Source organism: Scardinius erythrophthalmus (genome assembly GCF_964197995.2).
Source record: "Scardinius erythrophthalmus genome assembly, chromosome: 5".
NCBI lineage: Eukaryota > Metazoa > Chordata > Actinopteri > Cypriniformes > Leuciscidae > Scardinius > Scardinius erythrophthalmus.
In genome coordinates this window covers 46148537-46165119 of record NC_138225.1, presented here as the reverse complement: position 1 = coordinate 46165119, position 16583 = coordinate 46148537, and the positions used below count along the sequence as shown (strand labels likewise).

The 16583-nt window shown below is 35.2% G+C and overlaps 1 protein-coding gene across 1 annotated transcript; it reads right to left on the bottom strand.

Moving 5' to 3' along the window:
• Positions 1–3870: 3870 nt before the first annotated feature.
• Positions 3871–15075, bottom strand: pde9ab (phosphodiesterase 9ab; the record flags this gene model as incomplete). Its single annotated transcript, XM_081366214.1, has 18 exons — positions 3871–3944; positions 4042–4137; positions 4223–4351; positions 4698–4802; positions 4889–5002; positions 5603–5759; positions 9559–9641; positions 9732–9836; positions 9917–10003; positions 11588–11662; positions 11784–11865; positions 11967–12054; positions 12159–12229; positions 12339–12393; positions 12533–12576; positions 12686–12763; positions 13358–13428; positions 15007–15075. The coding sequence occupies 18 exons, from the start codon at positions 15073–15075 to the stop codon at positions 3894–3896; spliced, it is 1560 nt and encodes a 519-aa protein (XP_081222340.1). The 3' UTR covers positions 3871–3893.
• Positions 15076–16583: the final 1508 nt, after the last annotated feature.

Here is a 16583-nt window from a genome sequence, read left to right as displayed (position 1 = left end):
CGGAAGGGCTTTTGAAAGGTGGCGTGAACTCTGTGTTTTGAAGGGGTTCAAAACGGACGCAGAGATGGCTTTTTTTCTGCTGGACAGGTAAGACATTTCAGTTGGTTCAATTATGTAACAGTAGCACACTTGTTCGCTTAATTCATACAGTTACGGAGTAGGCTACTGAAGTACAGGTAGCCCTAATACACATTAAATGTAGTCACGCAATGCTGATGTTGTTAACATTAACAATTTGGAGAACAAAGTAATTTGTACAGTTTGATGTGATATGATAGGCGATCGTTAGATTTAATCGGCGCGATTTACTGCAATGATTTTTTCCCCTTAGTGGGTCAGAACAAAAGTGGACGTTACTTACTTGTTCAGATGACATTTTCTGGTGAAAATTGGTCATACTTCCAAAAAGTAGAATCTGTGATTCCCGAATGACAGTATCCACACTGGCGCGGTGACTGACAGCCGCACATTCTCCTCAAAACATTGGATTCATCCGCGCTGTGCCGTGCCGAGGCACAACCCACGTAAAGTTGATAATTCCGCGAATAACTGCAATTGCAGATTTCGAACAGAGATGGCGACAAAGAGGAAAAACTACGGACTGCAGCTTTAAATGTTTTTTCACACTAGAAAAATATTTACTTAACTCTAACCTGTTAACATGGGTAAGAAAAAAAGATGAATTTCTAGTGTTAAAAAGGCCTGAGCCTCACATCAGATGTGGGTGGCAGCAGGATGCCAGAAGAACACAGACCCTGAACTTTCACCTTTTGATCTTCTCAACACTTGTAAGCTTGCATTAAACACGCATTCCTGGAATGCACTATAATTCACTATAATAATGTGTAAGAAGTCAGCAGCACACAACTGATTAAACACGACTGATTTAGCAAAACTGATTAAAATAAGATTTAAGATAAAACACAGAAAACTGACTAAACTTCAATGGAACCGTTACAACACTAAGATAAAATAATGGCCATATATTTTTTGGGTCCAGTTTTGCAGAAAGCCAACTTTTATGAGCACTATAGCGTGAGTGTGTGCGTGCATGTGAGAGAGAGATTGTGTGTAAGTGTGAGAGAGTGTGAGTGCAAAAGTGAGTTTTGTTTCTACCCCTGCCGTTCCCGCACAAGGTTGCAATTCTTAAATGTGATCTAACAAAGGTAAAGAGAAAATATTAAACATATATGCTGTTTATATTGCTTGTAATTGGGATGAAGTAAGCATCTGTTGAGTATTTTAACATAATTTTTTTTATTATGTTGAATTAAAAACCTCAAAATGCAGCGGGTCCACCAGACCCACAAACACTGGCTAAATAACAAAAATATGAACACCACACAAGGGTTAAATCTGATTAATCTACAGCATACCTCTCTATTTATAACATAACATCATGATAACTAGAGCTGTGAAAACATGCCCTGGCTTGTAAAGTGCTCCCACTGAACCACTTATGACCTGTGACCCTTGCAAACTGTGAGGTTTATGGAGATATGTACCCTCCCTCACTACAGCCTCATGAATTCGTGAATCTCCAGACTCTCTGGAGTCATTCGAAATGAGGATCCCCTCAGAGCAGAGACCTCAACTGCTGGCAGGGGGTTCAGACAAGTGGCCTGAAACTAAAGGCATGAATCACTCATTGAAGAATGTAATTCTTCAGTTTATCCAATTCAAATGCTGTCTATTCTAAAAAAAAAAAAAAAAAAAAAAATCCTCTTGAGGTGAGATAAGGGTACGGTTAGGGACAGGTTTGGTGATATGCTTAGGTTTAAGGGTGGGTGAAGGTGTAAGGGATGGTTCAACAGTGTAATTATAGATGTAAATACAGAAATTAATTACAGTTGTAATTACATGCAAGCATTTTTAAATACAAGTAAAATGTAAAACATGCATCAATTGATAAATTGATCAGTCAAAGACCGATATTTCTGATGGTTTTCTAACTACTGTAGTTCATTTTTTTTCCTAAAATCTAAGGTCTAAAAAACCCTTTTGTATAATCAGGTCTCATCAACTTTGACACATTTAATTGCGTTTCTTGTTTGTTTTCCAAGGCAATAGGAAACATCATCATGAGTACAGTATGTGAAAAGTATTTAATTGCTTCCTCTGCTGGGCAATAACAGAAGCATTTATAGTCCCCATGTGTTGAAAATCAAGCTTTTAATGTTGTTTATGTCTATGTGGTGATTTTAATATGCTTCAAGACAAACCATGTGCAAATTCATAAGTCAACACCATTGCTGAGTATTTTCTCTTGAAAACGGCAGTGATCCAAAGACAGTCCCAAAAACATGGTTTGAAATCGCTGGTGTTTCTTATGTCACAAATAACCTTGTAACCAGTCACGATAATTAGCATATAAATGTATCTGCGTATATTAAATGAAGCAAGGGTGTGTACTAACACATACTATGTGAATGACATTAAGTCAAGTCAAGTCATCTTCATTTATATAGCGCTTTTAACAATGTAGATTGTTTCAAAGCAGCTTTACAGAGATAAACGTATAATTTATGGTAACAGAGATTGTTTTGGCTTTATAGCGGTTCTTTAATAAAGTTATTTTCCAGCTAAAGTTAGTTTTTGATGTCACAAATAACCTTGTAACCGGCAAGAAGACTTTTTTTTTTTTTATAGGAAAAAACTTTTAAATATGTCATTTTGGTGATCAAAGATGAGTTTTAAATTTTAAATAAGGTATATATTTATATTGACTACAGGGGGACTTTAAGTAAAGCTGTAAACCTGTGAATGACTCTAGCTGTGTAATAACTGTCACATCCAGATCCAGTGAGGACAGAGAGCAACAGACGTGTCTCTTGCACCTGCAGCCCTCAAAAACACCTGTCTCTAAACAGGCGTCTCAGACGATGTGCCTTAGTAAAGGCCTTTCTTGAAACATGCCTCACTTTTTTTTTTTTTACGGATTCATTTCTTTTTAAAGATGCTCATCTAGAAATTAATTTTTAATAGTTATCTAATTTGAATGTTGAACATTTTTACATTCCCATCAAAAAATAAAAACACAACACCAATTTAAGAGTTTCAAGATTACTGTATATTTTATTGATCTGAAATGGTTTTTGTTCATTCTGTTGGAACAATGCTTCACATGTTTTCCTGAGGTAATTATAATGGCTTTGGTGAAATCAGTTCCTGCAAAATTCACTCAGTGCCAGAATTACAAACAATATGTACCAAAGTACAAATCAATTTGTGTTTTCATATAATGCCATTATCTGATCAAGCATCTTCAAGTTACAAATCTTGACTGCGCCTTCTTAAAGGGATTTATTTTAGTCTAGCCTGTGACAATACATCAATATTTGAGGGTCAAGCACTTCATTTAAATAGTACAAACATATCTGTGAAGAATAATTAGACCACCAAAATCAACATAATCAGTCATTTTGACTCCCTCACTACAGGTGACTGCCTTTTCTGGACATTCTTGATGTCTAAATACATAGAAGGTGTCCAACACTCTCCTTCAGAAATAGGGTGCATGGAGAGCCCAAACAGTTCAAAACCTCAGTTTCAGGAAACTGGGAGCTGGATCAGCCTGAGATCCCTAGAGGAAGAGAATGGGATAGTGAGTCAACAAGGTCTCAGTTTTTTGTCCATGCAAACAGTCTGCTTCAACATATGGATAAAAACAGTCAGATTATCTTTTTTCGTGTCTGTTCCAGACAAAATTTTAAAGGTTTGGGACACCATGAGGGTAAATGTGCAAATGATGACAGAATTTTCATTTTTGAGTTCCTATCCAATGAAGTTACGCAAAAGCAGGTCAGGAATCTGAAGCAAGGAAGACAATTTTCTGTTTTAATAAATGGCGAGATTGAAAGTTCGTCCTGCATACCATTAAAGAAGCAGATTGCCTATTTTTTCTTTCCACCCAAAGACATGCTCTCTGTTTTCTTCTTCTGTGCCTGATGCATCATACAAAGGCAAAATAATAGTTAATCTGCATTGCATTCTGAAGGCTGTTTATAAAGTTTTAGGACTTCCTCTACATGCTCTTGTTACCTCCGACATGGCATCATCAATCTGTTTGAGCTCTTCATAGTGATCACGGGAGTCTCTCAAAGGTTGAACCATGATCTCCTCAATCTGTGGAAAGAGCTGAACACAGACACAGTCTCCATGTTATATCATTTCAGTTCAAAGTGCCAGTTCAAATGTCAGTGAGTATAATGGCTGTGCAAACCTTCATGACAGTCTCAAACATTGGGATGAGGACGAATTTAATGAAGCCAATTTGTGCCGTTGGTTTGGTGACTTTTTCTCGATCCATAAACGGAGCCACAGGAAGACCTTCTGACTTTTCTCTGTCACTCTGCCAAAACAAGCCAAAAAGCAAACTATAATGAGGCCTAAAAAGGGGAGTTTTGTCATTGCAAAGCAGAATTTTCAGCATCCTTCTCCAGTCTTCAGTGTCACATGATCCTTCAGAAAATAATCTAATATGCTGATTTTAACAATGCTTGTTTTATTTTGTTTTTATTTCAGTTATTGTTTATTTTATTTCAATGAATGAACATGTTTTTTATGGTTTTAGTTTTAATAAACATAAAATCCTTGATAAAGGTATTCATTTCTTTAAAAAAACAAAAGCTTAATAAGCTTTTGACTACATTCATTTTCAAAGCACTTGCATGAAACGGCTCGTATTAAAGAGATACCTGCATGAAGTACTCCTCTAGGAGACAGTCCAGCCACGGCTCTGCCACCTCAGTGGGTCTGACCTCGTTGGAGATGTCACAACACTTGATCAAGACCATCTTCAGCTGGAAAGACACAAAACTGAATATACAGTATAAAGCCAATAAGTACTTAGAAAGCTATTTAAATCATAATAGCAAGAAACACATACGCATTTAACATGCTCCTCATTTGTAAAGTCAAAATTGTCCACTTTCTGTTTGAAGGAGTCCAGTATCTCTCCATGCCTGGCCATATCCGTCGCCAGAATAAGAGTAATGATCGCCTACAGCAGACACAGAAAATACATCCAGGATTGTTTAAAACGGCCAGCAGAATTTTGACTAAACTCTTTAAAATAAAGGTTCCAAAAGCTGGTTCCAAAATATCCATTTCGTAAAGAACATGTAAAGCACATTTTAATAATCTGAAGAACCTTTTTCCACTTTTGTGCAATGGAAATATTTCATGGATGTTAAAGGTTCTTTAAGGAACTGGTGCCAATGAAGAACCTTTATTTTAAATAGTGTACAATGCAAAGAAGCAAATGTCTACTGATTGATTTAAAAGTGCTATACTGTGAATATACTGTGTATGTCCCATTTGTTATGTCTCACTTCCAATCTTAGAAGAAGTGTTGAAAATTAAGTTGATACTTCAATAAAACATACACTATAGTTTGGGGTCAGTAAGACATTTTACTACTTTTTTTGCTAAACAAAACATAATACCTTTTTTGATCAAATAAATGCAGCCAGACTTTTGAATAGTGGCGTAACTGGTTTCATGAAGCTATGAAAAAACAACCTTTGAGCAAAACTTTGCCCCTCTGGATAGAAACTGCATCTGCAACATGATGTGGATGTGTGCGTGGGATCAGAGGTACCTGTCGTAACTGTTTGAAGGAGTCAGGCTCTATATTGGCGAATATGTTGCACTCGGGCATGGAGAGGATCTGGAAGGCCACAGCACAATGATGGTTCTCCAGTGGAGAGATGTCATTATAGCGCACAGCCAGCTCAGTGCGAGCATTAATCTGATACCTGATTACAGAACCATAGAGGGCAAAACTTTTAGCACTTCCTACTGTATGAAAAAAATAAACACATTAAACTACCAAACTAACTGGGAATGTTCTCAGAACTTTCGCTAACGTTGTGGCAAGGCGCTCTCAAAGTTATGAACAAATGTACTTCCAGTAACGTTAATAAAACAATAATTCAAAGTTATCTGGTCCATAATTTTTTTTTTTCAAAATGTTAGCACAAAAACATTATTTATACATTGTTTATGAAACGTTTTTACCTAAGTTGGATGTTCGCCAAACGTTTTTTAAATGCTACTTGTTTCAGAAAATTCAGAGAACATTCAAAAGTAACACTCCTATTACACTGTAAAAATCTTAACTTATATATATATATATATATATATATATATATATATATATATATATTCAGAGAACATTCCCATTAACACTGTAAAAATCTTAACTCAATATATATATATATATATATATATATATATATATATATATACATTCAGTGAGGAAAATAAGTATTTGAACACCCTGCTATTTTGCAAGTTCTCCAATCATGGAGGGGTCTGAAATTGTCATCGTAGGTGCATGTCCACTGTGAGAGACATAATCTAAAAAAAAAAAAATCCAGAAATCACAATGTATGATTTTTTAACTATTTATTTGTATGATACAGCTGCAAATAAGTATTTGAACACCTGAGAAAATCAATGTTAATATTTGGTACAGTAGCCTTTGTTTGCAATTACAGAGGTCAAACGTTTCCTGTAGTTTTTCACCAGGTTTGCACACACTGCAGGAGGGGTTTTGGCCCACTCCTCCACACAGATCTTCTCTAGATCAGTCAGGTTTCTGGGCTGTCGCTGAGAAACACGGAGTTTGAGCTCCCTCCAAAGATTCTCTATTGGGTTTAGGTCTGGAGACTGGCTAGGCCACGGCAGAACCTTGATATGCTTCTTACAGAGCCACTCCTTGGTTATCCTGGCTGTGTGCTTCGGGTCATTGTCATGTTGGAAGACCCAGCCTCGACCCATCTTCAATGCTCTAACTGAGGGAAGGAGGTTGTTCCCCAAAATCTCGCAATACATGGCCCCGGTCATCCTCTCCTTAATACAGTGCAGTCGCCCTGTCCCATGTGCAGAAAAACACCCCCAAAGCATGATGCTACCACCCCCATGCTTCACAGTAGGGATGGTACTCATCATTCTTCTTCCTCCAAACACGTTTAGTGGAATTATGACCAAAAAGTTCTATTTTGGTATCATCTGACCACATGACTTTCTCCCATGACTCCTTCGGATCATCCAAATGGTCATTGGCAAACTTAAGACGGGCCTTGACATGTGCTGGTTTAAGCAGGGGAACCTTCTGTGCCATGCATGATTTCAAACCATGACGTCTTAGTGTATTACCAACAGTAACCTTGGAAACGGTGGTCCCAGCTCTTTTCAGGTCATTGACCAGCTCCTCCCGTGTAGTTCTGGGCTGATTTCTCACCTTTCTTAGGCTCATTGAGGGAGGGAGAGTTTGAGGGAGGGAGATTGACAGTTTATGTTTAGCTTCTTCCATTTTCTAATGATTGCTCCAACAGTGGACCTTTTTTCACCAAGCTGCTTGGCAATTTCCCCGTAGCCCTTTCCAGCCTTGTGGAGGTGTACAATTTTGTCTCTAGTGTCTTTGGACAGCTCTTTGGTCTTGGCCATGTTAGTAGTTGGATTCTTACTGATTGTATGGGGTGGACAGGTGTCTTTATGCAGCTAACGACCTCAAACAGGTGCATCTAGTTTAGGATAATAAATGGAGTGGAGGTGGACATTTTACAGGTCTTTGAGGGTCAGAATTCTAGCTGATAGACAGGTGTTCAAATACTTATTTGCAGCTGTATCATACAAATAAATAGTTAAAAAAATCATACATTGTTATTTCTGGATTTTTTTTTTAGATTATGTCTCTCACAGTGGACATGCACCTACAATGACAATTTCAGACCCCTCCATGATTTCCAAGTGGGAGAACTTGCAAAATAGCAGGGTGTTCAAATACTTATTTTCCTCACTGTATATATATATATATATATATATATATATATATATATATATATATATATATATATATATATACACAGTTACACATGCAGTGCTGGGTAGATTACTTACAAATTGTAGTCAGTGACTGATTCCAAATTGCATGACAAATATTGTATTTACATTTAGTAGTTTAATCACATTACATGGCACATTTAAAGGGGTGGTATAATGCCCTTTTCACAAGATGAAAAATATGTCTTTGATGTCCCCAGAGTGTGTATGTGAAGTTTTAGCTCAAAATACCCCACAGATATTTTATATAGCATGTTAAAGTTGTCACTTTTTGAGGGTGAGCAAAAACGTAGTTTTGTGTCTGTTTCTTTAAATGCAAATGAGCTGCTGTTCCAGGCACAGAGGGCAGAGCTACAACAGCTTGTGTCCTTTTACCTCACACACATGCACTGAAAATTTCAAAAACTTTTAGCCTTTTATGTTCAAACCCGAGTCAGATGATGTCAACGGAGTCAATGATGGAGAGACTCAAGAAGAAGTGACAACATGTAGAATGCAACAGGACATTTCTGAATGGTTAATTGATGCATTTATGTAGCTTATGTACAGTTATCTTCTAGTCATCATGTTCCGGGGGCGAGGTTTATGTAAATTCTAGGGTTGGTGATGTCACTAACCCGGGAGGAATGTCCTGTAGTCTCCACCTGCCGTTTGTTGTAGTCCCTAAAGCAATTTCTTTAAAAGCAAATATCTCTCTTTGCTTTGAACTTTGAGCATTGCAACTTTGCAGATGTTGTTTATGCTCAAACAGCAACATTACACACTAACTAAAGTTAGAAAAGTGAAATCATAATCAACCACCCCTTTAAGGTAATATAATCGGATTACTTTTTGATTACTTTTAAATTACTTTTGTAATTATCACATTGATTTGAATAGGATAATCTTGTACCATATTGATCTAAAAATTAACCGACATCAGAGAGCTGTGAACTTAATTTTATTTATTTATTTATTTAATTATTGACTTAATTTTTATTATTGACCTAATTTATTAACTTAATATATCTACTTCAAGTACCCCCTGAGATTTTGTCAAAAAGGTTCAGCAGACAAAATATTTGGAGATTCCCTGCATTGCATGTAAATATGAAATGACATAAAATTGTTTGAAAGACAAAAGCCTTCCAAAGACAGTAATGCATGGTTAAATGACTCACTGAGGGATTATTCAAATAATAATTAATATGTTTGTCAAGAGCTGATAAGATATGCAATGTTTCAATGTTGAGAAAACACTTTGAACTGAAATGATTTCTCATTTGAAATGATCAAAAGCTGTCTGGGTCTTAGATTTCAGTGATAAGCACATGACTAGTGGCTGAAGTAGGGATAATCAATGAATAATTTACTGCCATTGTGAGAATAACATGCAATCATGTAATCAGTAAAAAAGTAACTGTAGTCTGATTATGAGTATTTTAAAATATAATATAATTACAAGTACTTCATTTTTGGAATCTGATTATGTAATCCAGATTACATGTAATCAGTTACTACCCAGCACTGTATGTATGTATGTATGTATGTATGTATTTTTTTGCATGGGCTTTTTTAAGTTTAACTAACATACATTGGAAAAATCAATTGATCAAACACAGTAAATTAAGTTTAGTTTACTAAAATCAAAAAAGTTTTTTACAGTTTACACAGAACAGTGTTGTCAGTGGTATTGTTCTCTGAGAGGGTGATATGTCAGTGACATACGTGTTGTTGTATCCCGGGTGGTCCAGGTCATGACACACTGCTGCAGTCACCAAAATACACATGTCTGTCATAGTCAGCCTCTCCTAGAGAACAAAACAAGTAGCATGTTGATCTGACAAACACACACAAGCACTGTCTCTATAGGACAGATACATGTGTCACCATGACCTCACCTTAAGGTTACACAGATGGATCATTCCATACATCATCTGGCTCACACAAAAACAGTGACGGAAGTTGTGGAACGGGTTGTCGCGGTAGTTTTCTTGAATTGCCAGCTTTGATTGGGCAGAGACACAGCAGGTGAGTTTTGAGGCCTACATCAGTTAATACGCAGGTCACAGAAAGCTCATCTTACCAGCCATCTTTTGAGAGTTATGGGGTTCATGTTAAATTCCTTAACCAGCCCAAGGTCATGATACATATACTCCAGGCAGCTAAGCATCTGTAAACAGCCAAACAAACACATTACTCCATGTGACCTGTAGGCCTATCATATGTCTGATATAAAAACTAATGCTGATAACCACATGCTTCATTTTTATTACCGACTATGACAAATTACAAATAAAATCTCATTTATATCTCAGTTGTTTTTACTAGAATGCACCCTTGTGATTGCATGTGCACTTGTAGTGTCCTTCTAATCTTAAAAAGCACTTAAAAAGAGTACACTTTCACAACTATGTTTATTAATACATTTAAGTACACTTTTAAAATTGCACTTTGTCATAATGCTAAATAAAAGATAAACATTAGATTTTAAATCATTTTCAATAGAAATGACATTAAAGTATGTGGTTACACTTTATTTTAAGGTGTTATTGTTTCAGTGTAATTCTATATTTAAGTTCTGAGTAATATTAATTAACAACATTTACTTTAGGGTTAGGGTTTGGTTGAGGGTTAGTTGCATGTATTTATGCATACTTAATGTTATTACTATGGAGAGTACATAGTACAAGGACACTATTAAATAAAGTATGTTCTTGTTTACCATAAATGCTTGTCAGTACATTCAGCAGTACACTTCAACCATATTTAAAGACCAAAGACTAGAAATAATTATGAGATTATGTATAAAGATGTACTTAAGTGGGTAAAAAAAAACCTCTAAAGTTTAGCTAATTACATTTAATATAAATTTAACTTATAATACAATTTCATTTAATTGCAATAAACATGCAATTCAGTGGCAAAAAATGTAATTCCTTTAAGTACTGTATATTACAATAAGTCTTTATTGTATTAAAGCGTATTACGAGTTCAGTCTATTGGCATGTATGTTTACAAAGTGACTGCCAACTACTGGTCTGGCATGCATAATACAGCGTTTTTAGTCGTTCACAGATCTATGTGAATGGAGATTGTTTTGACAACGTTGTCTACTGTACGCAAAAAAAAAAAAAAAAAAAAAAGCGCAAAGGAAAAACTTTTCAGTTTCTAGTACATTGTTGTCATGTAAATGCATCCTAAGTCTGTTTAATTGTGTTTTGGTTTTGGTTTTCATTCTGTTCCCTGTTTTGCTTCGCCTGAGATCTGTTTGCTAGTTAGTTTCTGTGGTTTCTGATTGGATTATGTTCACCTGTTGTTCATTATTTCCCTCATTATTGTCTTGCTTATTTGATGGTTGCATTCTATGAGTTTCTCCTTGGATTTATTATTAAATACGATTCGTCTCTCTGAATCTCCAGCGTCGTGCGTATTACTTCAGCCAAACGTTACATTTGTCCTATTCAGTTTGAATTTTATAAAAAGAAAAACTGAACAATGAATTGTCAAAACAATGCATGTCTTAAGGCAGTGGTTCTCAATCCTGGTCCTGGGGACCCACAACTCTGCACATTTTATATGTCTCCTTTATCTGACACACCCAGTTCAGTTCAGAGCTCTTTCCTAACGAGATGATGATCTGAATCAGGTGTGTTAAATGAGGGAGATATACAAACTGTGCAGAGCTGTGGGTCCCCAGGACCAGGATTGAGAACCACTGTCTTAAGGTATCTAAACACAAAAAAATATGACAGACCTCATTGTGTTCCCAATGCCATACATCAAAGGTGGGCTTTTTCAGAGCCTCTATGGTTTCCTGAGAAAGAGTGTACTGCACAAACACATAACAGAGTGATAAAACACAACATTGAAACATCATTACAATGATTTTACATGGTTGCACTATGTATGCCAAAATACAAATGGTATTTATTTATTTAGTTTGTTTTTACCTTTGGGTAGCTTGGGACATCTCGTCTGGGAGAGAGTTTCTTCCCATCATCAGTAAAGTTGAATTTGCAATTGCAGTTCACTCTGGTTGCAAGAGATAAACAAACAAATAAAAAGTCCTAATGCAATAAAAAAATAAAAATAATAAAATAAAATGAAATAAAATAAAAAATAGGCGTCCATACCTTACTCCTCCTCTAGAGGTCATTTCATCTCTTAATTTCTTCAGATCGTTCTTACACTTCTCAATTTCCACCACTTTCAGCCCCTCGACTGTAATAATACAGAGACAATTAGCTTACAACATCAGGTTAGAGACCTTTCCCTCCACATCCAGATAAACAACACATAGGATTAGACCCCAGAGAATCACTCACGTTCCACTTTCTTCTCCAGCATGGCCAGCCTGTTGGTCACTTCAGTCTTCAGCTCATTGATCCTGAAAGCCCTGAAAATTTTTCACATTCGTGACAGTGCACACGTAATGTAATTTCACACATTGATTTGAAACATCATAGCATTTACAGTTTGACAGAACATGACGTGTCTTACTGTACCTGCTGAACTGCTCAGCCACTTGTGACAGGACGTTCTGGAACATGTCTTCCTTCTCTTTTAAAGGGAACAAAAAGTTGTGTATTTATAGTGTATGCTACTGTCGGTTGCCTCATTTCTAATCTATTTTTAGACACATAATAGCAATTGCCTTTGACTAATTATGTAAAATTTCAAGAGTAAAACGTTTTCCAACCTCCTCCTTGGTTTGTGGAATGGGGCATAACCTTATATAAGTTGCTTGAAACAAACAAAGAAAGTAAAACACAAATTGCTTCTGAGTAACTGTAATATATCATTTATAGTCTTTATTAAAGTTGTCACCATTATCCCAATTTTGAATTCTTACTTTGGAGTGTTTGCAGGCATGGTAGGGTCAATAGATATCAATGCTCCTTCTGAGTCAATCAGAAGTATAGCTGTGTTTCTGAAGAGACATGAGCACAACATATTCCAGTCACTTTTGGGACAATAATCCGCACTAAAAAAAAATATGGAAATTCATACACTGCAAAAAAAAAAAAAAAAAAAAAAAAAAATGCGCTTGCTAAGTATTTTTTGTCTTGTTTCCCATTAAAAATGTCTAGAAACTAAAATATTGAATCCAATATTTGGTGATAATATAGCATAACGAGATTTATAAGCTATTTTTGTATACCATTCATTTTTGACCGGGAACATAGGTGACACAAGGTGAAAAAAAGTCCCAAAAAAGTACAAAAATTATCCTAATTTTTTTGGGAAGTAGTTATACCCTGTGTGAACAAAGCCAAAAAGTTTTAGTCCAATGCGATAACATTAACATTTTCGGGAAAAAGAAAATGATCCGAACAAACCATGAGGGTGAAGAACACATTTGTTTTGATACATTTTTTCAGTAAACAAGACGTATTATCTAAAGTCATTTAGCTTCTCAAGCAAAAGTATCTTGATTTAAGAATGTTTCTATATTTGTACTGGAAAACAAGACAAAAATACTGAGTCTGAAAATAACTTTTTGCAGTGATACAATGATACTGACCTGGCAATATTGGATGATGAACAAAGAAGCTCCTTAATGTCACATGGACTACAGTGTCGACTAAAAATCACCTAAACACATAAAATTCATATTAAGGAAAAAGTAGAAGAATCAAAGAGCATTATTTGTTACTAACCCCATCAGTCATGTTAGCTGTGAGGTGATGATATATAATTTGCCCTGGCCAGGGGTCATACGTGCCTATGTGTCACCCACAGTGACCCTCAATATACATTTTTAACATAAGCAGTTTTAGTCAGTAAAGGTGCATTAAATTGATCACAAGTGACAGTAAACGACATTTATAATATCAAAAGATCTCTATTTAAAATAAATGCTGCTTTTTCAACATTGATAACAATAAGAAATGTTTCTTGAGCACCAAATCAGCGTATTGGAAATTATTTCAGAAGGATCATGTGACACTGAAAACTGGAGTAATGATGCTGAATATTCAGCTTTGCCATTACAGGAATAAATTACATTTGAAAATAATTTTAAATATATTAAAATTGCTTATATTTCAGTTTTACTTCTTATATTTCTCAATATTACTGTTTTGATCAAATAAATGCAGCCTTGGTGAGATTAAGAGACTTCTCAACCCTAAACCTTGAAACGATATACAAACAGAAAACACATGATTAATTCTGCAGAGGTTATTTACAGTGTCCAAATAAAAAAGTTATTTGGACACTTGAGCCATTTAAAAAAAAATAAAAAATTAGATACAAAAATATCAAACCAGTTATCTTAAAGCAGGACAGCAAGAATTCCACACACATTTTTATAGTTTTTAAAGTATAAAACAACAAACAGTGCTCAAAATGAAGACAAAACGTGTTGTGACAATTTCTGGTTGTCAAACATTAGTGTGTCATGTTCATAGTTAATGTAATGAACTACACTTGGTTACTGAAGTTGAGGAGAACTGACTTCATACATCCACTACAAGTCATTGCCACGCTTGTCTATAAAAATAATTGCAAAAACGACTCCAAGAAGTGAAGTTAGCTCTGAGAAGCTCTAGCATTCAACATTTTTCCATTTTTCCATAACCTAATCTAAAGTGAGAATTATTTACAGTTAATAAGTTGTTAACAAAGCATTATCTAAATCTCTACATATGAGCTAATTAAACTATAATAATTTGGTTATACAGTGACAATGAATGAAGAACTCACTGTTTGTATATAGTTTGTATGTAGACTACAATATATTAACTATGAATTATTATAATACTTTATTGCTGTATAATTATTATAAAGTGTTACCACTTTGGGAAATATATTTTAAAGCATCTTTTTTAATGTTAGATACAATTGTTCATTGTTTATTCATGTCATTTCACAGTGCATTGACTAATGTTAACAGATAAAACTTTTTATTTGAATAATGCATTAAATATGAATTAATATTAATAAAAACTACAAAAGTATTGTTTAGTGTTAGTTCATGTTATCGAATGTTAACAAATAAAACCTTATTGCAAAGTTTTATACTGACTTTTCTAATACAATGACATTCACACATTTTTATGTGTGCCTCCAAATACTTTTTGACCTCACATACAATTAAATATTTGACCATAAAATTAGCAATTGCCTTATGCATCTCATTATTATAGTATCTTAAATCTTGAGACTCACCCTTTGCACCTTTCCATCCACATCCAGATAAACAGTTTTAGGGGTATACGATGAGGAACTCGACCCCATGACCTCTGATGGTGATGATGGTTTTGCAACAGATACACAATCTATAGTTACCTCCTTCTCTGAACCAGAAAAAAACACTTAGAAACAAAATTTGAACATTAAAATTAACTCGGCATTCTCTAAATTCACAAGTTGCGTGCACCAGCTGATTTCATAGGATATAAAGTGGATCCATAAACAGGCATTTGCAGAACATTTGACAGCACATAAATACAAGCTGTTGCCCTACCTCAACATGTGCCATCAGTTTCCTGCAGCCGCTCACTCAGAGATGCTGATGGAGGTGTTGGATGCGGTGGAGTCACAGCTCCGCTCTTTAAGTAGACTATCACTCACTCCCCTGCTCTCCAGCGTTGCCAAGGAACTGTTCCAGCTCTGAGCTGACTATGTACTCCATGTCATCTACTACTTGGAGGCGACACACGTACCCGTTACAACACTGCTCCTTTTCATGCTACACATGCAATATCTACCCAAACATACTCAAATAAAGAACGCTTTTGATGTTATTTTATAGACACAATTTTCAGTCGCACTTTACATTACTGCAAGTGTCTTTAACTATGTGTACTACAAACCTAATCATACCACCAAACCTGCCCCTAATCTTACCTCAATAGCAGCTAAAGTGTTTCGCAATACAACATGAACATTATAAGTAGGTGTACCTAACTAACATTTTTTTTTTTAATGATGTAAGTACATAGTAATTAAAGACACCTAATATAAAGTGGAACCTAATTTTCTACCTTACGCTTCATAAATTTAATTTTTTTGTTGGCATGAGAAACACAGGGAAAACCCGGGGCAAGTTGTCACAAGGGCTGTATGTCAGAAACTATAAGGTTTTGGTCACTAGGCTGTCCTTGTTTCAGTGTAATTATACATTTAAGTACTGAGGAATATTAATTAAATACACATACTTATATGGTCAGGGTTAGGATTAGGGTTTGCTCTATAGTGAAAAATAAATATACTTAAATGTTTTTGAAATATATTTATTTCTATAAGTATACTACAAACGTATATGTACTTAAATATCCTGCAATCACACTTTTAGTACTAAGCTGGTGTACTTAAAGTCTTCTAAATTGTAACAACTAATTTTGAACTTAATGCACTTTAGTTATCCGGAAGTAGTGCTGAGGTCTTACTAGTGCTAAAAACTTACGAAAAAAAAAAAAAATAGGTTCATTTTCATAAATGTAAGGTTAGGGCAAATTGTACATTTTCATATTAGTATTTATACTATTACAAATAATTTTTTAATCTATTAATTAATTACAGAAATGATTGCAATTTCTGTCGTCCAAAACAATGGTCTCATACGTTTGAGACATTCAAGTCTTGTGCATTTTCGCTGTTTAATAACATTTTTTTTACTATTTAAATTTATGCTAAAAAAAGCCAAACAGGCTGTTTGATGGTAGGTTGCATTGTGCCAACTTACTGCATATAGTGTGAAATGACCTGCACATGAATAAATAAACTAATGTGCAGTCAAGAAT